This window comes from Opisthorchis viverrini (assembly GCF_000715545.1).
Source record: "Opisthorchis viverrini unplaced genomic scaffold opera_v5_91, whole genome shotgun sequence".
Taxonomy (NCBI): domain Eukaryota; kingdom Metazoa; phylum Platyhelminthes; class Trematoda; order Opisthorchiida; family Opisthorchiidae; genus Opisthorchis; species Opisthorchis viverrini.
Genome location: NW_008751746.1, coordinates 1,173,602 through 1,197,118, shown reverse-complemented (window position 1 = coordinate 1,197,118; position 23,517 = coordinate 1,173,602). Strand labels below are relative to the sequence as shown.

The window sequence follows — 23,517 nt, the reverse complement described above, 5'->3', positions numbered from 1 at the left end:
CACTTCGTCAAGTGCTGCATCCGGAATGCCGAGAGATATGCAGTCCCCAGATGATGAAAATGATTATGACAGACCTAGTCATCGATTGGCTTACGTTTTTGGTGATAAAAGAGATTGGGCGTACAGTAATCTGCCATGTCCCTTTGCACAGAGACTAATAAACTACAAATTAGGTTGCACATGACCTAAACGGGAAAGTAAAATCGTGAGTTCACCCGAATCAACTACTCGAAATTGGTGTGTATGGACCAAAAACGCATAGAGGATGACCCTCAAGGGCTGAAACTTAATGGGAAGCCAGAATGTATCAATAAGGAAGCAACCAGTAAAACTACACTTCAAAGCGTTTGATAATACGCCACTTCCAGATTGCACGAATTCCATTATTTCACAGTGAACCGTGCAAATGTATCGTAGAAACGCATCGCCCGGTGGTTACCAGGGGTCAACTAATTGTCTTACTCAAAGTGTAACTTACAGCATCACGCCTCAGTGGATGGACCCAAAGATCCTGTGGCCAAACCAAAGCGGTTGATGGAAAGCCTCCGTAAATCGGTTTGTCTACGGACGGACTACGTATGTCGCGCCGTTCCTTGGATTGCCGTGCTATCTCCACAAGGACACCAATATCATCACGTAGTTCAGCCGAATACATTGGATTGTGATTACGCCCATCCAGTTTATCCGGATCCCAGCAATGCGGTGGGTTGACCAGCAATCGTACACATTTTCTTGCCTGGTTGTAAGTTGCCACCTGACGAAAAAGTAACAGCAAATGTCTGCGTTTGGCATTTAGACACAAGGAAGGTGAACGTTAACGGCACGCTAACAGTGCATAAGATCAGAAACTGCTACAAAATTTCTCCGCCTCCATGGTATTTCTCTCCTAAATCACGCCAATTCTTCATGCTTTTTGTCAATCTCATAGGAGTCAAACGTCACACTCCTTGAGAATCATCATCAACTTGGTCATGACCAACATGTAGAGAGAGCACAGAATTGGAACACTTCTTGGTGCATGGGGTTTGCTCCGCAGCAGGGTCTTGAAAATATCTGAGCTAAATGAAACGGAAGCAGAGGAAGCTGGCTACTAAGAAATATCTGTTGCTGTCATCAGTCTATTTATCTGTGCAGAGTTCGGACAAGGAACACCAATATCTCACAGTTTGATTCTTTACTTCATTGTCTAAAACTGAAGACCGGCGCATTTCGATGCCAGAGTTCAGACTCAACAGGTTCTATGGGAGCAGCTGGTGTCGACCGGAAAACTATTTCTTGGTGTGAGTACTGATCACGTCAGGTGGACTGGCCTGACAGCGGCTGCTTGGCATGTTTCGCACGCCTAGTTCGCACTCACTTTACACGGTAATCGAGGTGGGTATGCCGAAGCGCTTGAAGCACACCAATAACAGCACACTAATATGAGCATTTCCGCTTGTTCAAACGTGATGATTTATGGGTTTGAGCAGTGAGCTGGTGCAGTTGTGGTCACAAGCCTGGCTCGCGTGTCAAATGTTGGGAGTTCATGCTTCTGTATGGTCAAGTGTATGCAGTGCTGACGCCAGGGGTGAATTCGAGTTCCATGCTATGGAATCCCCGGGAGAGACTGTTCAAATGAGATTGAGGCGAATGTAAAGCCACGAGTTTTGGACTCGGATTTCTGGTATAGATATATACACATGTGGAAGATTGACCACGGGCTTAACATTAAATTTGTCGCTGTTCAATCCATCCCGTTTTATGGACCACATACGTGGCTGCTGGATGTGGAAGATACTAGAAGGCCATCTGTTTGAATATTGATGCCTTCGAAAAAGTACGCTGATCTGGAGAAATATTAGAGCAGAATGGTGAGTCACGCTAGACGGATTTCGTGAAAGCTCACACTTCATGGCTAGATTGACTAGTCACGCTACATTCTAATCTGGTTAGACCATGTACTCCCTGTGCCAGGGGAGCGTTTGTCTCGTAAACCACTCCTCGTCCAGTCTTGCACAAGTTGGATACGACCCAGTAACCGTAAGGCCGTGGAATGGAATCTTCTATCCATCAGTTAAGCTCCTTCGGTAACTGCGACCACCCTAGATGCAAACTATGGGGCAACACAAATCATTTGGTAGTAACCATGACAGGTGTGCATTAGTCACGCAGCCAGTGGAGGTCTTACATCAAAACCATTACACTCAGTACGTAGCCCTCAACCACTGCCACACCAGACAAACAAAACAGTTCACTATCAATGCAGTGTTTCGGCGTCACCTCTAAAGCGCAACTATCATCATCTTATTCTATTTCTCCTGAGTGGATGAAGCATTAGCGGCTGTAATCACTGAGCGTCGATGCACGGGTTGTGGCATGAGACACCAAACTGAACTTTTCATAGGCCATTGAAATCCAGTACAACTTTCACGCCTGCTGGATTCGTCCCGTCTTTAATCTTCTTAATTAATTCCACTGGGTATCCATTGTAGCAAAGTGCATCGCATGCCGATTAGAGTTTCGTGCTTACGATACCGTCCGTGCCGCTCTTACCGATTCTTAGTGAAAAAAACTTTTATGGCATACCATCGTAAGACAGTCAAAGGTCAGTCCATATATGGTTCTGATGAGCTGACCTAAGAACCGATGTTGAAGAGCCGAGAGTGTACTTAGAATGGCAGTGACATCATGCAGATAAATTCAGTCGTTAACATGATACTTGCACAAGTGAACTCGTTCAGTGAACCCACTTTGCGTAATATAGAGGATACTGTGTGTAGATTGGGACAGATCATGCCTCAAGTTATTACATATACATTTCAGAATTTGCTGTTATTTTTGGCTTCATAGACGTTATGGAAATGGAAACTATGAAGTGGTGGTGCGGAAAAATGTGAGCCACGTTCAAAAACCCATTTTTGAGTGTTCTCTTAGATAGTCGGTGAGGTGTCCAAGTGGAGAACGTGATGAATTTTGGCTGCAATAAAATTGCTTGCAGTGGGCCAGTAGCCCAGTTGCTGAAATTCTACTAACAGAGGATCGAAACTGGGACCTACGGGTCAAGCGTTTTAGTGCACCCAGACAAGAAGTGTTGAGCCATTGGCTATGCCGAAGCTTTGTTCGGTAGAGTACAGAAATGGACATATTATGGACAAGAGAGAATGCACACTCACATGCAGGAGATTACGCTTTGCAAATGGAACGAAGAAAGTATCCTCGCTAATCAATTTGGATCCATTAGTTCCATGTTCGTGAGTGGCGGCAAGTTCAGTGAGCAGCTTGTGTAGCTCGCCAGATGCGTCCTTGTGGACAATCTGCAAGATTCTTCTGAAAAGTTCTTCGTCAACTTGACTATCATAGTCACCCTAAGAAGTGGTGTCACAGATAAAAAACGTATATTTCTGGATCAATTGCTGACGATAATGGGTATTGCTAACAACGTGGCTTTTTATAGTGTAACTCACTGCTACACCAATCTGTGATTATGCAAGCAAATCACCATAAAATGTCTCTGCACACGTATGGCAAATCAACATGCCCCTAACAGTCAGTGAGTAGCATGTGCCTATTTGTTTAGTCAAAATGGGTGGGCTAAGTTAGTTGATCAGCTGAGTGGGCTTCGAGTGGTAGAATGATATTGAGATGACATAATCTGATATCAACCAGCTGAATTGCCGAATTGAATGCGCCCAACGAATCAACCAGCCGCAGGAGATTGAGACCACGTCAGATTCACATGATACCAATCAAACTACGCGAAGACCGTTTCCAGAACTACCAGGTACTGTTTAGATGCTATATAATCACAGACAGAAGAGAAGGAATTCACCCACTCGACACTGCACTGACGATGTCACCTCGATTGGTGGTGAAACTGACAAGCTCGGCGAACAGCGCACCCGAGATACCTACGTTCTACAACATTGCCAATAATATGCAACGCAACGCGTGTGCAGTTACATGTGAACAGTAAGGCCAATAGTCGATGTATAGTACTCCAGTTAGGACATTACAGTCTCTTTTAAGTATTGATCTGTGTACATTCCGAAGTTCACCATGCAATGATAAGGAATTAGAGATATATATGAATTCAGTGGCTACGTAAACTTTGACTCACCATTTAACACCATCCGTACACCGGACGCTATGCCCATGTGACAACGTATCTGCGTGGTGGATCAATAGGGCAGCGCAAAAATTGGTGCATGTTATGCCGTCTGATTGGATGTATGTCGGCACCGTCTGATTGGCGGAATTCAATCGATATTAATGTGGGACGGAATGCGTGCTGCGAGTGACTGTCACTTGCATATCGACAACAGTGGTGCATGTTTTAACATGCATGAATGCATTCTAGACGTCTTGTTCTCTTCTGCATCCAAAGTACAACGAAAAAGACTGGATGTTTTCGTGATTGTCAGCTACAACATATGGTTTCCATTTCATTTCAATACCATCTCCGCAAAACGGTATTCTTCTGCAGTGTCTTGGGCTTGTGAATACTTCTGTGTTAAGCAGTTGCAGCCATCCTGAATATTTATTCCATCATTTAATTAACAAAGAGAAACACTTCAGCTTACTATAAACACACTCGAAAAACGACATCACTGATGACATCCAAGTGTTATGATTAAAACGCAAGCTAACGTGAATGCCCGTGTAGATTCCGTCCCCGCTTTACTACCAACATTACTCTCAGTTGGCAAGCGACTTTCAGTTTGTGACTAACCACTAGAAATCTCCTGGCACTTGCAATGTATCTTTTGGTGACTTGTGAAGGTTGGGTAATGAGCAGTCTGGCAGGCGACCATCAGACAACTGGCAACGTATCAACCAACAGAAACGTGTACGCCATGCATGAAGTGGAGTCGAGTGAAAATCCGCGAAATATGGTCTTTTCCACTTGACTACAATCCAGGTATTTTTTTATTTCGTTCTATTCAATACATAGACCGCCTGCTTTCTGAAGTCTGAGGAATAGAGTCGATCATCAGTGTGGCAGAATTTATTGTGCAAACGACCGTTTCACCCTGGTACAATAAAGTGATTTTGTGTGGTGGCTACTAATGAGTAGTTTATAAACTTCAGTGAAAAGTCTCGCAAGGTTGGTGGTCTTTGAGGTGCAGCTCTATCCTTCAAATGAGCTCACGCCAGGGAGGGACCATCAGAAATTGATCACTTTGGGTCACACCTATGAAATATGGATCCACAGCCTCTTCAAAGGAAGCAAGAATGACTCATATGTTGTACGTGGGTGGCCCGTCTATTGGATACGCCTGCACTGAGCCCGCCAGACTACACGATAAGGAGAAGACAGAGAACTCGGGACACGGCTGTGTTGTCAGGATAAAACATACAGAGCTTCTGAGTAAATATATAGGGGGACTAAACGGCCAAATGTGATCGTTCACTTGTTCGTTGTTATTGCGTGCTTCCTTTCTTGGCTCTTGTGTGGTGCCACGTGGCGCTTGCTGGAAAATTATCATGTGAGGTCGTACCCAGCTGTCGTATTCACTCCGTGTTCTATTTCTCATGTCCGCAGTCGGCTCGATAAATGATATTTTTACCCGCTGAAGTATTTATTACTGATTTCGAGAATTCAGAGTTAACTCGTCTATCCAAGTATCGTTTATTTCACACATTTTGAGTGTAATTTTATTCGACATGGCACAAAACGTGCAACAAATCTCGTGAACACTAAACGGCGTAGTTTCGTGTTCCCATCATCTTGATTGGGAGCAGTAAATTAGTAACAAATAGTGGTACTATACAACCAGGAGGAAACAATTCCTTAGTAAATAATGGGCAGAAGACGAAAGCATGTGGATATGGTGTGAAGAAAACCGTGTTCTCAAGAAAAGCGATCAAGGATAAGGTTTCTACATCTTTGAATAGAATTAAAGTGAACCCACATGAGCACCAACTCGAACTAATTGGCCATTGACTAGATTGACTCAGTGTCCTCGACGAAATAATAGCCCAGCACACAGTAACAGAAATACCATAACTGGGCGGAGAAGGTAGAAAATACCAGCATGCGTACTACTGGGACACGTTGTGGGCAATCTTTTTAAAGGTTTCCGACCCCGTGCAAAACGATCATATATGCGGCAACCAGGAAAGTGTGAATGTTCCACTGTACCTATACTGGCTCTAGCCGGTTTCATTTCACGTTGTCACTTCATGGCCTGCCCCCCCACGCTAACCTATTGTTTGGGACGGAAAACAGCGCATACGTAATATATGCCCCAACCACTTCGGCCAGATAAGTTTGGATACACTATCCACTGCTCACTTACGCACCACGTGGTTGCGTACCCGCCAACTATAAAGACACAGGTGAGCAAGAGTTTGAAGGCGCTTAGGTCCACGTATCGGAGAAGCCAATCCCCACAGCCATAAATTAATATTGCTGTTACAGTTGCGTTGTAAACACGGTCATTTAACTTCACTAAAATTCGGTTCAGATGCCATCAATTTCGAAGTCCGTCTGTTACGGTATACCCGCGGCAAAGTTAAGTTTAAAAGTCAACAAAGCCAGGTTCTCCATCTTGAAGTTGTGGAGAAACACACAACAACTGAGAGCCTTCGCAGTGAATGGTGTTCCGGCATCACTTTGGAAGTTTATTTGGTGCTTACAACTACTTCTCACCCAGTGACAGATCAACCTGCGCAGGAAGACGAACGAAGCACTGCAGACGTTGGTATTAAAAAATCGGTATTGCCATAGTTTTTGCATGTTGATTACATTCTTTTAAAATATTGAAATTGTAGTCATTAGGGTTTTTGTTTGTTTGTGGACACCTTAAGGACGGCTTGCTGGTGAATGAATTGCTAATGTACCACTTCTGCACAGTACCAAATTTCTTCAAACCACTTGGGCCAAACAGCCGTAATACTGCGTTCCGAAGTTTTCCTACAGATCAAGGGATTAATTGTCCACCAGCACTCTCTGTCATCCCTAAGGCTCACGTTTACGTAGCAGCTGAAGAATCCGTGTGAACCCACACGCCAACAGTTGTTTTCATGGTGATATCTCCCGATCTTTAAGATATGTGGTTTTCATCTGTATAATGAGTCGGACAGAGTCAGAGAATTCAGAAATTTCGTAAAGGAACCTAGCTGCTACTTAAAATTTAGGTCTAACTAAGAGACTGTGAGACTCGCTGAACTTCAGGAACTGAAAGTTCAACTGCTGACGCTGCTGCTCACAGCATTTAGAATCCCACATAGCTTTTGGTAAAGTCGGAATGTACTGGACTCGGCTGGCTCTTCCTAACATACCAACTCTTCGTGAAAGACACCGTCGGTGCTTCCAACCAGTAAGGAAACTTGGTTCTTCGTAGTAAATACTTTGCTAAATGCACACCACTATTATTCAGGAAAATCTGGATTGAGCTATTTTCGTGTCTTTTGTTTACCGTGGGACGGGAATAACAGACAGTATGACTGCACTTCGCAAGTACAAGCAGCATTGATGGGCTATCACAAACACCACTACTCATTGCGTTTCATGCGTGAATTCCACGGGTTTTTTACTGTTTTCATCCCAGAATTTTCAGTTTGGAAGGTTCGAAGGTTGAAAATTGTTGGAGTTTTAAGTAGTTCAGGCCGTAATTTTTAAAAAAAAAAGCAACACGGTTGGAGTTTTAGAGTAGTTCAGCCGTAATTTAAAAAAAAACAAGCAACACGTTTAGTTCGCATGAACGCAATTAACACACTATAGGCGACTCATGTTTCAATTCTGGCAAAATATCTGCTCGTTTTTCAAGGTCAGTCAGATCCGTTTGGTGCACTCAGTTAAATATATTCGGAAAAAGCTTTATTTGCACAAGTATATGAATGAACATATGTCATGGTTGCCTACACACGGCGTGATGACTGAAGAAAGCATTTGAATAAACCATTTGGTCCCTTGTGATCCAAAACGTGTACGTCGAACCCACTCAAGGCCTATAATCCAGTAGACAAATTTCAGTTCACATGTTGCTCGCCATCTGAATACTTATCAGCGTTTGGTGATTCCAGCGCTTTATTTGAATTTTCGAGTTTCGGGACCAGTCACACTGGCCTAAAATAACGAGATACTTTCCAGACGTTTTCAAAGATCAATAAGAGCCAAAACTTCCATAGTGATATTTCTTCGTCAGAAGCACACAACTTCTCTAAAGTTTTGCATGAACAGACTCCAGTTGTTCTTGTGCTCCTCAATGGGTTCTAGGATATTTTACCGGATTGCTTTGCTCTGGTAAGCTCAATCGGAAACATTAAGAAGCTGTTTGGGTTTGATCTCCAACGCAATATCTTATGTGTTGCACAGCGCTTCCCTTTAATTTATACGTAACCTCACTTGGTCTTACTAAAAGCTGAAAGTTTTGTGCAAACGGATCATTTTCAGGCATTTCTACCAGTTATAAACCGAGCTGAAAGCAGAATTCAGAAAAACTACCAGAAGAATGAAGAAGTTGACAGAGTTCACTGAGTAGTTAACGCCCCTACCATGCATTTGTGTCCAACCGTTCAGTCTGAATGGATGATTATTCATACTACAGTCATCTTACCAGAAGTTGCTTGGTAGAAGTCTGTTCGTCTGCCTACAATTGTGGTACAGCGCTAGAGACGGACTACGAACCCGGTTGTCACCTATCTGAATGAAGAAAAAAACACCCCTTCACTTAACCAACAAATAGTGTGCGTGATCCTGTCAGACATTCACACACCCAACGTACCCGAATTTGGCAGGAATTACAACATTTTCCATTCTTCCTCCATCAGGAAGGTCATCTTCGTGATAACAAACACTGAATGTCCGAAATCTACCGAGACTCGCAGCTCCGCTAGATGTTGACCAGACAGACAACACCCCCTCAACACACAGCGCGTCGCAGCCTCGTACCAAATCCAGACCGTGTGCGTCAGCATTGGACCAAGTTCAGACAGTGTCCCTCGAATAAAAAGCTTGAGACCGTTGTACTTTTCACACCCGTACGCACTCACGCTCTCGCACTCGCTTGTTCGGAATGCAGCGGTTGTGTTGCCTTTTGTGAGTCCTTTCCTCCGGCGGGTCAGCAGCAGATACCACAGATCGACGAATCAGCAGATATAACATCCTCATTACTACGTCCTCCATGCCTACTATCCTATGTTCAACCTGAACTGTTCCTTGGACAAAAATTTGAAGCAGATTACAATCTGACGCTAAAGAGTACACCACAAACCTTTCGGACCGAAATGGTTTTGTCCGAGAAGGCCTAATATAATCATGAGGAAAAGCTAGACGAATCGACCTGTCTGTGTTGAAAAATGAATGCATTGGAAATCCCAGACTCTTACGTACACTGTGAACAAAATGCAGCTATATGGAAAACCTTGTAGAATCTCAAGAGTTCTATCAAGACTACATTTTTGTCTCATTTGCCACCAGTCTACACAAGAACACTCCGTTTGAAATTAGGAAATCGAGAATGCGTACCGGTGGGAGCTTCGGATTCAGTCTTTTGATGTGGGGCACTCTGAAAGTCGTGGTTCGCGGATTTTGTAGTCCCGTGTTGTCTCGAAATTTTCAGGACAACAGTTTAGCGTACAATGTACAGATTAAGGTCGATCAGGAGTCTGCACTTTTGTTGAAAGATCGTCTCCCATGGCACTAATATATTAAGTTTGAATGATTGCCCATTTCAAGTCCTTTATTCAACTCGCGATGGAATGTTTGGCGATTTGGTCTGTCTCGGGCATCAGATGTGACACTGTAATCTTTCCCAAAGACTTCTTTACTTCTTGGACCCATTTTGTTCCTAGTTCCTGGTGCATAATTCGTCATTGGCCAATCTGTTGCTAGCACGTGATACTGGTCTTTTCATGCGAGATTTTGCGCATAGATTGTGCTCAGCAATTTGGATCCATCTTAGCCCGATTGTGTGTCAAAACGTGATACTTTGCGCATTTGTTTCTGATTCGCATATCACTTACAATCTCTGTCCCATTGACTAGAAGTCAAATATTCGACCACATCATTGTAGAGCTTTGAGCTTTTTCCCTCAAATCCCAACTACAGGGATATCCATACTTATTAGGCTTTCGCAAATAGCCTTTATCTTTTTTGAAGTCAGTTGATCGAAGCAACCACAAATAAAGATAGATGTCGGTTTCGGAAAGTTTGGTACAAATTGGTAGATTTGTTGCTGGACAACTTTTGGCTTTTGACGCAAAAACTTCGTCGGACCAAGTGTGTAGGTTATGAGGTTGGTCGAGATTTAAGGCGGAAGAGGAGCCAATCAGCCAAGTCAAGCTAAATGTTTGTTAGGTGTTGGTCGAAGGATTTTGTGTGGTTAGGGTGTGTGACCAAGTGGACAGGAAAAACTACATGGATTTGGGTCCAGCCTAGGGTCTGTTTCTTCCGATTGGCTTGATGTTTACTCCCACATGTCGCTTGCACTTTTCGTCCGTCACTGTGGATCAGCTTGCGCTACGATAGCTTTGTAAGATTGAGGCATTCTATGAACGTTAGTCGGGTTGGTATTCCCACCCTCAGTGTTTAGTCGGCCCGCCATACGCTCGCCAGTTCTACATCCTCGATTCTGTTCACGCTGTGATGCTTGGTAAGTTCCACCGCCTTTTCTATCAGGAGCTGTGTTGTGAATCCCAGTCCTAGTCTATTCTATGTCCCGTATTAAAGATATGTACCGCCACCGCCGAGTACTCGACAAGCGTCTGATATTCTTCCGCATTTCTTGCTGGTTGGTTTATCCTCTTTTTGTGCTCACTAATTCTGGTGGCGCAATTCCGTGGCAGCTTGTCCTATGTAAACCTTTGTGTTATCGTTGCACTTAGTTTTAGATACACAGTCCCTAGTATTTTAAACCGCGGATGGAACTTTTAATTACACCGAAACTGAGTGCAGCGTTTTCACTTCTGCAAAGCTACTCAAATGTGGCCAAGTTCCAGCAGTCTTCGATTAACGTTCACTATTCTTGCCTCGTATGGAACGACTGCTGTGCCGTCCCGTTCCTTACTGAGTCTAGATAGCGCAGCCAAAGTGCAGCGTTTTCACTTCTGCAAAGCTACTCAAATGTTGGCCAAGTTCAGCAGTCTTCGATTAACGTTCACTATTCTTGCCTCGTATGGAACGACTGCTGTGCCGTCCCGTTCCTTACTGAGTCTAGATAGCGCAGCCAATATCCTTTTTGGTTGAAGCCTAATCAGTGATGTGGTACACAACAAAACCAAGCATTTTGATTGGTTTCTAAAAGTGCAGTCAGTCTGAACAGCTCATCATATGAATGGTTGGACTTGGAAATTCACCAGGAGTAAGTTAAAAAAGACACCAAAAGGTGAACGTTTGTGGAACCTATCGTCCCAAGGTGTCTACCGAAAATGTGCCTAATAGGTTTATTTTTCCTCAGTGCTGTAATCATCTTTGAAGTGGTGACGCCCAAGTGAGTGCCTCGCAAAACTGGTAACCGCTGTCCGATAGCGCGGTGAATTCGATGGGAAACTGGCGTACCCTGAGTCGAGTTAAAAGAGAATCCCATGAAATTCTTTTACATAAGTCTGGACTAGTAAGTCGATGTTTGTTTTGGTACATCTGAGTAAAGGGAAAGTACCTGCTTCTTGTTCATATCGGGTCAAACCAACAGCCTTTTCGACTGGTCCTTCTCACTGCAAGTTCAGTGGTATGGGTGCCTCTGAAAAGTGCTGCGGCAACTTGGAGCAAGCACAATCTGTATGATCTAGATGCATCAAAATCGGCGAACCTGAGAAATACCCCCTTTTTTGTGAGCGCCGGTGATTGTTCATTGAGTGGAAAGTTTTTGGCGGATCGTGTCAAGGTAAGTTTACAGCACTTGACAATCTTTCATCTCCTTTACAATCAGCTGGGGCGTTTCACGATCACAGATTTCGTATTTGGCGCGGCTGAGGAAATCAAAGGATGTTCCGTACAAGACACGTATGATGGTGTTTTTGGAATGGCTCCAACAGGCACGCATGAAGGGGTAGAACACACGTTCCTTGATGGCCTTTTTCAGCGGAGCCTTATTGATCATCGGGAATTTGGCCTTTTTTTCCGAGAGTAAGTGGGTTCATGGCGGCTTTCTTTCTTTGTATCAGAGGCTGCGAGCTCTTTGTATATAAATTTCGCGGGTTACATAACCATACGAATGGAAGAAGAGGCATTCGGTTGAATTTTTCTTTCGCAGCCTATTCACCAGTTTTCAGCTCATAGTAATCAAACCTTGGAAGTTGAGTGCCCAACAGGTGGTATGTATTTGGCTTTACTATCGGCAAAATTACGCTCACTTTGCTTTTCACACCTCTCACTCAGCTAACTTTCGTTCTGTTTCAAACATAGTGATGATGAATTGGACTGAGTCAGCAACCTGTCAGATGAACAAGACTATTCTCACAAATGGCCAAAAGGTTTCTTGAAAATTGTTTCTACCAGCACAAATGAACCAGTCTGTCAAAGGTTTCTTGCACCCCAATAGTGTTTTTATTGACTTCCTGTGTTATACAATGCACACATGGACAAAGGTGCTCCTAAGATTTGCGGACCAGTAAGCAAACTCAAGTTGCTCACCACAGCTTAAAACGCTGCTTAAATAACGCGGATATTCGTATTTACACCATCGTCATTTGAACTGTCCTTCCACCAGGTTAGTGCGCCTATCCACAACAAATAGCGTACAGAAATTCCCCTCTCGCTGAAGTCCATCGGTAGCATGTATACCCTGATCTGAAACTCAGACAATTGATGATCCAGTTAAACATATTACCACTACTATTACCACCAATCAGGTGAACCATCCACACATAATGGAGATCACTGAGTTTTGTTACTAGAATTATTCTCAAGATCTCTTTCTATAAACCCATTCTGAGTTATCGACGATGTTAAAGTCTGATGTATTCAGTAACAACCGCTCCCAGTCTGTATGAGTTTTGTTGCCCCGCTCCTACGTTGTATCGTTTGCAAACTTTATTGAGCGGCGCACTAAGATGATTTGATGATTTTGGTATTTCAGGGCCATGGAAGGAAGAAACTACATGGTTATTGGTAAAGTTGCCAGAGAGTATATGCCGCGAGAGGCGTATCCAGTTCGAACTTTGAACGAACCAGGGCTATGCGTTTTGGTATTTCAGGGCCATGGAAGGAAGAAACTACATGGTTATTGGTAAAGTTGCCAGAGAGTATATGCCGCGAGAGGCGTATCCAGTTCGAACTTTGAACGAACCAGGCTGGGCTATGCGAGTGGATTGGTGAGAACCGTTGGTATTTTGTTCGCGAGTAGCTTTTAGTTCACAAATTCTTCTATGCACTATGGTTAAACACATCAGGATAATTCGAAAGTAGTCTTTGTTTGGAGTTCTAGCGGGAATGCCAGAGCCCATATGACTTTTCCAATTAGGGTAGGGCGATCACTCCAGATTTGGGAAATTTCGGAATGCATTTAATTTAGTGCGTTAGAGATCTCAGAGCTAATACCAGTTTTTATGGTGTATAGTGTCTTCATGAAGAGAGCGTGTTCATGCTATCCCAAAACGTACAAATCATTGGGTTCGTGTGTACTGCGTCCTCAACAAACACAATGGCGATTTCCAGTCCCAGTCAAGCGGAGGAACGGGGCATTCAGTTACCCTCTCACATTCTCCGCTACTGAATAAGGGGATGAGGCACCGGAAACAGTGAACTAAAGTGTTTAAGTGCTGTTTGGCTGTATTGATGGTCAGTTTTAGCCGGAATCTTCCAGTTAAACATCAGTATTTCTGTTAGAATGAAGTGGATACAGTGCGTTTGGAAGCTGATGACAAAAAACTACAAACTATACTTGTGCAATTTTTTCTCACAGGATGTTTTTGGGTGGAATACCCTTCAACGTTCACGGCTACAAGGCGATACTAGATACTGGATCTGTTGCTACTTACGTACCTCCGGATATTCTGGATGTTATTAACTCCGTCCTGAAGGTTACCCAACTTGACGGAGTGTTCAGTGCTGTCGACTGCAGCAAGGTTGGAAAACTACCTGCATTTGACTTCCAAGGCTCGAATGTAAAGCTGAGTATTTTCTCCTCACAGTATATTCTGCAAGTAAGTGCATGCGATTGACACCTATTTTCTCAAGGGAATCTCTGATTATCACCATTATTCAGAAAAGCCATTTCCGCTCTGAAATTATTGGTTTGTTTTTCTATGCTAAATTCGACCGTATACTGTGTGAGAGAATTAAGGTTTGTCACGTAAAAAAGTCTACTTGAAATTCACCGAGGGCAAAGCTTTTGTGGCCGGTTACAGTAGATGTAAGCTGTCTAGTAAAAACGCGATTGAATCTAGACTTGTGAAACAGAGCACCTTATACCCATCGTCATCAGTATCATCACTGTCATACAGACATGGCAGAAGAAATCCTGAGTAAAAATGGGGAAAAATACGGATGGCGTACAACTGGGCGCGAAGAAGCCCTGTGTTCATACGGGAAAGGTTCAAGAATAGGGAGTCTACACATTTGGACAGCGCTCCTAACAACACATCTGAGCATTGTGCCGACGTAATTTGCCGTGAGCGCCATGAATGACCCAGTGTCCACTGTGGCCCTCGACTGACATATGAAGGACGCATAGCTACGATCAAACTTTAGCTGAACAGTTCTAGTAGGGAATGTCAGCATGCGACCATAGTATTCAGATTTCTCCATGATTATGTTGCAACACTGTTGTCAAGTGATACTTCGTAGCATTATAAATCAAATGCTATTTTGAGAATCAAATTCGAGGTAGTTTAGAACGAGCAACGTGTGAGTGAGTTGAGGAAAGCTGATGCGCTTGTGAGTTTCTTTTGTCCCTATTTCTCAACGATATTCATTCGTTCTTTCCGCAGCAGGAAGTCGATGGCGTTCGAAAATGCTACAGCCCCTTTTTACCCCATTCAGGGAGCAAGGTTATTCTCCTGGGAGTTTCCATTTTACGCGCATTTGACCTCCTGTTCTCTGTCGATGCCCGTTACGTTGTATTTGCTCCGAAAGACTTTCAGTCATCTGCCATTCCTATGTGAAGACTGTGTGCGTGTGTGGAGGTAGTTTTTTTCTGTTTAAATGCATGTTGCTGAAAAAGTTCTCGTTGAGTTGACGTTTGAATCAATAACCCAATCTTAGACAATCTTGAATGGCACTCAAATCTGGGATGCAATTTAAAATCAACAGACATTCCCAGAGAACCCAAAGTTGAAGGCAGGGATGTGTATTAATCATAGGATAGATAGAATACAGTCCGGTTTGTAGATGAACAACATACATCGGGGAAACAGAATATTCATCACCGCGTTTCAAAGTTAAAAGTACTACTATTCCGATTGTAATTATAACAATGAAATGGGTTTCCTTGAAGATAGTTTGGTTGAGCAGCAATTGTAAGTCCCAGAGACTAACGGTTGAAAAGGTCTAGCCTTTGGGAGATGATGAACACCAGTAGCAAGTAAACGATGAAATTTGCTCAATGAGGACACTGTACGAACAACCAACAGATACAGCTTACGATGACTTTCCGCAATCCTGTGCAAAATCTTCCGTTGTTACTCACCCCGCTCAATTCCAAATTCTCATTTTCACTGTATGTGTCTCCCGAAAAACCACACTGTGGAACTGAACACGATGAAAAAGTGCGTATACTCAAAAACTGAAAAGGGCTCTGTTGTGTTGGAGCCTTAGGAAAATTTACACTGATGTAGAGCGCAATAGCATATTTTTGGTTTGATGACAACAACAAGAATGGAATTTTGTGGAATATATACTCACATACACTCGTTTGAAGAATTATCCTCCTGCCCTGGCGCAATCATCCTGGTGAGTCCACGCGAAATGGGTATGGGGTTTTTTGCTCTTATTAGAGCCTATCAGCAGTGCATATGCAATGACCGTCTCGGAGTTCGAAATCCACACATCTGACACGTGAGGCGAACGTGTTATGACCACCTCACCAGTGCACGCTGGACTCATCCAAATCTTTACGTTTGAAAATTTAATATGTCCGCACTCGAATGATGTGAGCGATACGCCCCCAGAACGATGACTTAGTAAAACTAATGGCCTATTCCTCTAGTCGGCACTTTCAAGTCGGGTAGCGCCACAGATGCTTGAAACTTGCTAGACACATTTTGTTTCAGATGTTGATGGTTGCGGGATTCTGTAGAACACTACTCACAAGGCTCTCGTTTGGAATAGTTCACGTCTATATGGGAGTCCTGCGCTGTATCAATCACTGAATGACCGAGTGAAGTGGGAGCATTCAAATATCGCATACGTGTAAGAGCAGCACTCCAGGCTAGATATGCTTAAACGATGATAAATTTGACCGAACATTACACAGGTTTGCGCTAATTATACCACCATTTTTTGTGGACGAATAATGTGGTTAAAGTATGACCATACATGGTTAATCTCACAAGACCAATATAATCCCCATTCATGGTGGTTCGCTACGTATTCCGACTAGTTAGGAAACATGTACTTCAATTATACGCTTTCAGCATTCTGACAGTGCGGTTTGTGAGCCAACCAAGAAATTGACCAATTGGGCAAAAATGCTTCTCTCTGAGTCCGTCATTTAGTCAATCAATACGCCAAGCAGCTTGACAGAATACACTTTCAGCCTCCACGTGTTAATCGTACTAATGGCCAGCTGGTCGCGGCCGGATGTCTTGGCTTGACACTAGTAGCAGAAAGATTTTGGAGTCGAACCAGCCTCAAAGTCTCAAAATGCTCTCTGCAGATGATTGCTACCAAGGATGGGGCAGCTGTAGAACACATCTCGGCTTTTTGCATGAACCGACTTCTATTTCAGGGTGAAAATTCAGATAAGTCAATGGCAGGTACAAACCTGTTTCACATTATTGATCTCGTTCATGGGTCATGTGTCAACGTGAGAGCATAAAAATTTTGCGGAATGACTGTGTGTCAAAGCGAACAGACCCAAATCTCTGGATCGTCAGCCATTCCGCAATTGACTCGGTTCCACTTGACGGAAGGTAAGGCGAAAGTGGAATTTCCAGATAAATTCCAAATAAATTGTAAGCATCCAAGGAAATCTCATACAGTTTGCATTATTTGCACCGCGTCATTCTACTTGAAGGGGCAGCATCAGCGGAACAAATAGAAATACAGTTTCCTCAGAAACAAGTGCTACTTGCTCGACTCCGGTATTGGAGCTAGAACTGGCATGTTCCTTCATAGGCTGATCTCATGCAGCTGAAACGACGACCCGTGATCCAATGCCTGTCGATACAGCAACGAATCTAAATTGAGTGGCACAATCCAAATGACTCAACATATGCAGCGATAAACATTTACCAGTTAACCAAAAGGCAGTTGCGTGGCGCTGTGTAAACACACAGGAATACGTACGGCAAGCAAGGCTGGGCTTTGGAGGCACAGTGCTTGATTTTGCAGAACCTTTGCGAGCGAAATAAGACTTTTTACGCCAAAAAGTTGCATTATGATGCATATATTCTCAGATAAAAAATCACCCAAATCTATCACCACCTTTTTGCAATTTGTTTTAATTAAACTCCTTCCGAAATTTTTGGCGCACATTCAACTTTGGACCTGCTGTGCCATGGCTTCAGAAGTGATTTCATACGCGTTTGTTGAAAAATTCCGGACTGTATCCTTCTCATACTTTATGGCATTTGAGAAGGCCTTAAATCAATATATAAAGGATATCTATGTGGTGTTTGTGCGTTCCTCCAGTAGTCGGAGTACCAACGCTGTTTTGCGTCACGAATGGGTGTACCGCAAATGCAGCAGGCGGCTTTCGAGATCAATGGAAGGTCGAGGAATCCGTAGAAGCCAGTAATCTGAGCCTGTTTTCTGACAAAAAAGAACAGCACTCGGGGCACCGGCTGTCCATTGCGGTTTCGCCTGAGGAGGCAGGGGATCTACCTCGCACTTACCTAATATTATCTTCTGTGCGATCGGTTTCTGGTTGATAGATGGCTAACCGCATGCCAGTTAGGCACCTGTAGGGCCTTGCTGAAGTATGGAACGTCGTCGTGTGAATTGCGACAGGTTATGGCCGATGAATATGGAAAGATCTGTACCACTCCGAATATACTGAACTACCCCCGAGTGTATCGACCGGCTCGGTTTAGTAGGTGCAGCATAGTCAGATTTTATGTAGCAGATGATATGCCTTCGGTCCTGGCAAGATTCTCGGGTGGCCGGACGCGTGCTTGTACTGCAGTCAGAGGATAATCACTTGAGCCTCTTATGCTTTTCCTGATGGCAGCAGGTAGCGTTGTTTCGACGCCTTCCGGATGTAGCAAATGTGAACAGAACGCACGCGACAATTGGTTTTGGGCAAGTTTTTTCAAAGCACCTATTATTCGGCCTGTAGGTACAAGCTGTATACATTCCTGAAAACGAGGGACATGGGTAGCAACGGTTATGTGTGCGTTTGTGGAGAGCGTGTCCCTGTGCGCAAACTGTTCGACTTATTCATGGAAACGTTGGGTAGCGGTACACAGTTAGCACTTCTACCATGGACAAGTTGGCGGCGCAATTGCGGGCCGCAAGGTTCGTATTCGCCTGTGACGTAATGCTGTGCCACGTTCATATCAGGAAAGCTATCGAGAAGCAAGTATGTATAGTATAACATCAAGGTATTATTGGTCATAGACACACTCCTCGACAAGTTGGCATACATTTCAACGAATGGCCCGATTGGACAATTCCGTACAGTGGGTATTTTGTTCAGTATAGTACGAACACACAGGTTCCGACAAGATCTGCAAATAATGCACCGCACAGAACCGTGATTCGTCTATTGTCTTACGGCCCATTGCTTGTATATCACCAGCAAGTGGGTTGTACGCGAACAATCCGGAATAGTTCACTTTGGTAATGTCACCAACAACCGTCGGTATCAAGCATCAGGATCAGGCATTGTGAGCGTCAGCTGGATTCGTTCAGCAGTCCACTATGACGGACTTAGGCTCGATGTGGCTAGTTGATCAACGTCGTGCTCTTCCTGGCATAGTTCGTAAACTCTAACGGGATGCTCTGCTTTTTATAAGAAAACTTTCACGATTTTTCGTCAATAATGATCTTGGCTTAAGCAGTTTTAACTGGTAACAGCATTTATCGGGAAAAAATTGTCTACGGGAATATTTTTGCGTCCACAAGGGCCATGCAGATTCTAGAATGTTCAGGGAATTACTTCTATCTGAATGTTTTGTCCTTTGTAAGTGGGTCAACTCTTTTCGGTAATTCGCGATTTCTTTTTACATCGTGTTCACAGTCGATGGTGTTTATTGACCTCGAATTTTCGCACAACTGAACAAATCACCAATGTAGATGAATCGCATAACACCTGTACATATACATTATACACAGATATTCTGCACTATGTAGTGGCAAACCTGAAAACGCCGTAGCTTTCGAGAAAGCAGTTCCATTGTGTGAATACTGAACACCACAAGCATTAAATAAATATGGGCGAACTATTGTCTTTCTCAGCTAAATGCGATCAAGGTATTTTCCATTTTTTCATGTATTAGAAGAAATTATCTCCTCTCCGAAGTTTGAGAAATTGGGTCTACTATTATTAATGCGGTACGTATTGCGCAAACGATCGTTCAATTTTGACACGAGAAAATGATTTAGTATGTAACTACTAATGAGTAGGTAATAACCGTTGGTGAAACGTATTGTCATGCTGATAGCCTCTTTCCAATGGGCTCTCGCCACATGTAAATCCTCAAAGTTTGGAATGAGTTGTAGTTTTTCGGAGTGGACCGAAAACGGTTGGATCATTGTATCGTTCTTTCTGCTGTCACTGGGTAATTATTTTACCCTCATAATTTAATCGCCTATTGTTGAGGCGACATTCCACCTACTTTGAAAAACTATTAAGTGAGCACGTACATAGGCGTTGTATTCACACGGTGTTCCATTTCTTATGATTAATGAGAACCCGCTGAGGTATTCTTTGCCGAGTTGGAGAATGCGAGGTTACATCCTCGTTCGAAGTATCGTTTGATTCAGATATTTTGAGGGGAGTTTTATTGGACACTGCTCGAAACGTGTATCAAAGGTCAAGAAACCAGACGACGTGATTTTGAATGCCCATCAATTTTACTGACAGCAACACACTAGTATTAAAATACCAACCCCAACTGCATAACAAACTGAAGGAAAGAACGAATTGAGGAAGAGTGGACAGTGGATTCAGTGCGCAGAAATCCTCAAGGAAAACGGTCAAGGATAAGATGCCTGTAATTTTTGTGTAATTAATATGAACATACATCAGCATCAAGACGAACTAATGGGTAATCGGTTGCATTGATCCTGTATAATTCGCGAAAAAACAGCCGAATACACAATATGAGGCCCACCATAGCTAGGCAGTGCAGATGAAAATGACAGCATGAGCACGAGTGGGAGCACGAGTGGTATCCAACCCCGTGCAAGCACGATCGTATATGCGGCAACCAGGAAAGTGTGAGTATTTCACTGCACCTGGGCTGGCTCTAGCTGGTTTCATTCCACCTTGCCACTGTCCCCGGGCGAACATATAGCGCATACGCAATACATGCCTCAACTTCTTTGGCCTGATAAGTTAGGATACGTTATCCAATGCTCATTTACGCACCACCTGATTGCATACCTGGCAGCTACAAAGACACCGGTGACCAAACATTTGATGACGCTTAGGTTCACGGATCGCAAAGGCTAATTTATACGATCCTTACATAGGACTACGCCTACAGTCTAATTGTAAACACGGTCATTTAGCTTCAGCGAAATTCGGTTCCGATGCCATAAATTTCGAAACCCCACAAGCGCTGCCATCTGTTATGATTCAATCGTGGCATTCACAATTGGAAAGTTAAGTTTACAAGTCAACGAAGCCAGATTTCCATCCTGGAGTTTTGTAGAAACACACAATGATGCGAAGACTTGGGGCTGGACCTTGCCACTTGGATGTTAAAACACATGCTGAAACCTGGGGCCATCACCGATATTGTGTTTGAGGTGAGGAAACGATGTCGTTTGAATAATCCGAGCCACAGCTTGTCCATCGGAGTGATTTGGATAAATAAACCAGTTTTTCTTTAGATCATCCAGTCAATGATGGGATGGTTGATAAAGGAGAATAAAGAAAAATAAGGCACCAATCGTAACCAACTCCACTGCCTGTAAGGAGGCTTTTGGGCCGTTCGCTGCATACAGAAACCCAGTCGGAGGTGTGGAGACACAGTCTTCAAAGGGCATTCTTCCTCGTCAAAAATATTTGGCTAATTTTGTCCATCCACATTATCTTTAATATCCGGAAGAACTGTGAGTGTGGTCGGCGAATCGTGTAGTGACGCTCGTTCACTTAATTTGATTTAAAGATTTGGTTAGAGCAGCCCTTTTCAGGTCTAGGTTCTCCTCTATTCTCCCGAGGATAGGCGTCAAAATATAAGCGAAGTTAGGAGCTGTTTTACGATAGGCACGAGTCTTATACACCAGCGGTTGGATCAGCCGGCCTGAGTAAATTTTCTCAAATCCAGCAAGACTAGCGATTGACTTTTTTATATGGAACATGTTCTCTATCTTAAATCCATATCAACAGCCTGGTCAAGGCGAGGTGCAATGATTTTTCTCCTACTTTGAACAGCACCTCAGTTGCCCTTCAAAACAGAAAGGCATATGATAATTTTGGGAACTGAGAGCAGACCTGAACTTACAGACTGCTGCCCAACATACGCGAGTCGAGTGACAGATATTCAAATATACTATTGTTAAAATTCTCGCTACCAGAGGTCTGAGTGGTGGTGATTATTGCATAATAGTTTGTCAATATTATCTGAGTGGTGCTTCGCGAATCTGATGAAACGGCACCTGTGACTTTTTAGCCGCAATAATGTCTTCTGTGTTCTTGGATTTTTTGTTTTCTCCACACCTCTGTGTCTAAAGATAAGACAGGTCTGAGCTCACACCCAAACGTTCGTGTAACGGAATTTTGTTTGGAGCTCGGACGACCTATGACCAAAAGTGATTTCGACTGCTACGAAGACGACTGACTTCCGATTACGCGTTCCGAATCATTACAGGCAGAGGTTTATTGCGTCACCCATAGTCGGTGTACACAACAGCTTCTCTTTCGGTGACAGATCAGCCTGAGAAAGAAGATGAAAGAAGCACGCCAGGTGCTATGGTTAAAAAATCGATATTTTGACGGTTTTTGAGAGCTGATTTCATCCTTTTAAACTATTAAAGTTGTAGTCAATAAGGTCTTGATCTGTTTATATTTGTGACTAATCAGAGGACGGCTAGTTGATGGATAGATTGCCTAAGCCACATTTTTTCAAAGCGCTTTACTGAGGTCAAATATTTTTCAGACCACCTGAGTATAAGTAATACTGTGTCCACTACGGTCTTTCAACCCTGGCGCTCATGTCTGAGTAAGAGCTGATTGATCCATGTGAACCTGCATGTCGCTGGTTGCCTGTGCAGTGATGTCTAACGATCTTTGCGATAAGTATTGTTCATTTGTATAGCAAGAATACAGCTGCGTTTTGTCCAGGATGAATTGTGTTTACTTAAAATGTTACTTAAAGCCTGGAACTTTAAGGTACCTAGTGCTTATCAAAGTTTTCTTTCCTGAGACAAAATCCTAGCCCGTGACTTAATGAGCTGGCCGACAGGGCGGCAGGCAAAAGAGATTTCATAAGTATGACTTCAGCCGTCCTATTACTGCGGTTTTCATTGTAATATCCTCAAGAGATCAGTCTCGAATGTAATCCAAGGTCTTTGTTTTGCAGTGGAAGGGAACATTTGGCATCATGATTATACTGCTAGTACGACTGGTACAAGTACGACTAGCACTCCGATTATTGGCGGACTATCACAAATACGTGCGTGAATTCGACTGTTTTGATTCCAAAATTCTCAGTATAAAGTTTAGAACGTTCAAAGATTAAACATTGTTGGAGTTTTAAAGTAGTTCAGCCGTAATTTCAGAAACGAGCAACACGTTCAGTTCGCATGAACGCATTTAACACACTATAGGACATTCATGCGTCGATTGTGGGTAGCCAGAATGTGGATCAGTGGTAAAATATTTGCTCGTTTTTCAAGGTCATTCAGATCAATTTCGAGCACTCAGTTAAATATATTCTGAAAAACCTTCAGTTGTGAAAGTATATGGATGAACGTGTGTCGTGGTTGTCTTAGTGTGGCATGATGACCAAAGAGAGCATTTGAATAAACCATTTGCTTCCGTGTGCTCGAAAACGTGTACATCGAACACCTTCAAGAACTATAATCGAGGAACCAAATTTCAGTTCACATGTTGCTCGCCATCTGACTGATTACTAACGTTTGGTGATTCCAGCGCTAAATCTTAAGGACAGTCTCTATTCCTCCTTTTTTAGACATGAGATGATCTGGGAACTCACAATTTCATCAACAGTGCTTCTTGACCGCATGAATTTAGTGTAAACTCACAGATTAGCTTGGCGCAATGACTTCAACCGAAAGGGATAATCCAGATGGAATACCGA

General features: G+C 43.3%; 3 protein-coding genes across 3 annotated transcripts in view; 2 read left to right on the top strand and 1 right to left on the bottom strand.

Moving 5' to 3' along the window:
- The window catches only part of T265_05036 (hypothetical protein), a gene marked incomplete at both ends in the record, with an annotated part of 10,611 nt that extends 6,486 nt beyond the window's left edge, over positions 1-4,125 (bottom strand). The window contains 3 exons of the mRNA XM_009169936.1: positions 479-754; positions 3,153-3,344; positions 4,097-4,125. Of these exons, the coding sequence (XP_009168200.1) occupies positions 479-754; positions 3,153-3,344; positions 4,097-4,099 (471 nt within the window). The remainder of the gene's footprint in view (positions 1-478; positions 755-3,152; positions 3,345-4,096) is intronic.
- Positions 4,126-11,852: 7,727 nt separating this feature from the next.
- Positions 11,853-13,155, top strand: T265_13673 (hypothetical protein; the record flags this gene model as incomplete). The annotated part of the gene is made up of 2 exons (XM_009169954.1): positions 11,853-12,049; positions 13,002-13,155. Coding segments are annotated over 2 exons (351 nt in total), but the record flags the coding sequence as incomplete, so codon positions are not given.
- Positions 13,156-13,171: 16 nt separating this feature from the next.
- On the top strand, positions 13,172-14,067 carry T265_13672 (hypothetical protein; the record flags this gene model as incomplete). The annotated part of the gene is made up of 2 exons (XM_009169953.1): positions 13,172-13,236; positions 13,827-14,067. Coding segments are annotated over 2 exons (306 nt in total), but the record flags the coding sequence as incomplete, so codon positions are not given.
- Between the last annotated feature and the right edge of the window lie 9,450 nt (positions 14,068-23,517).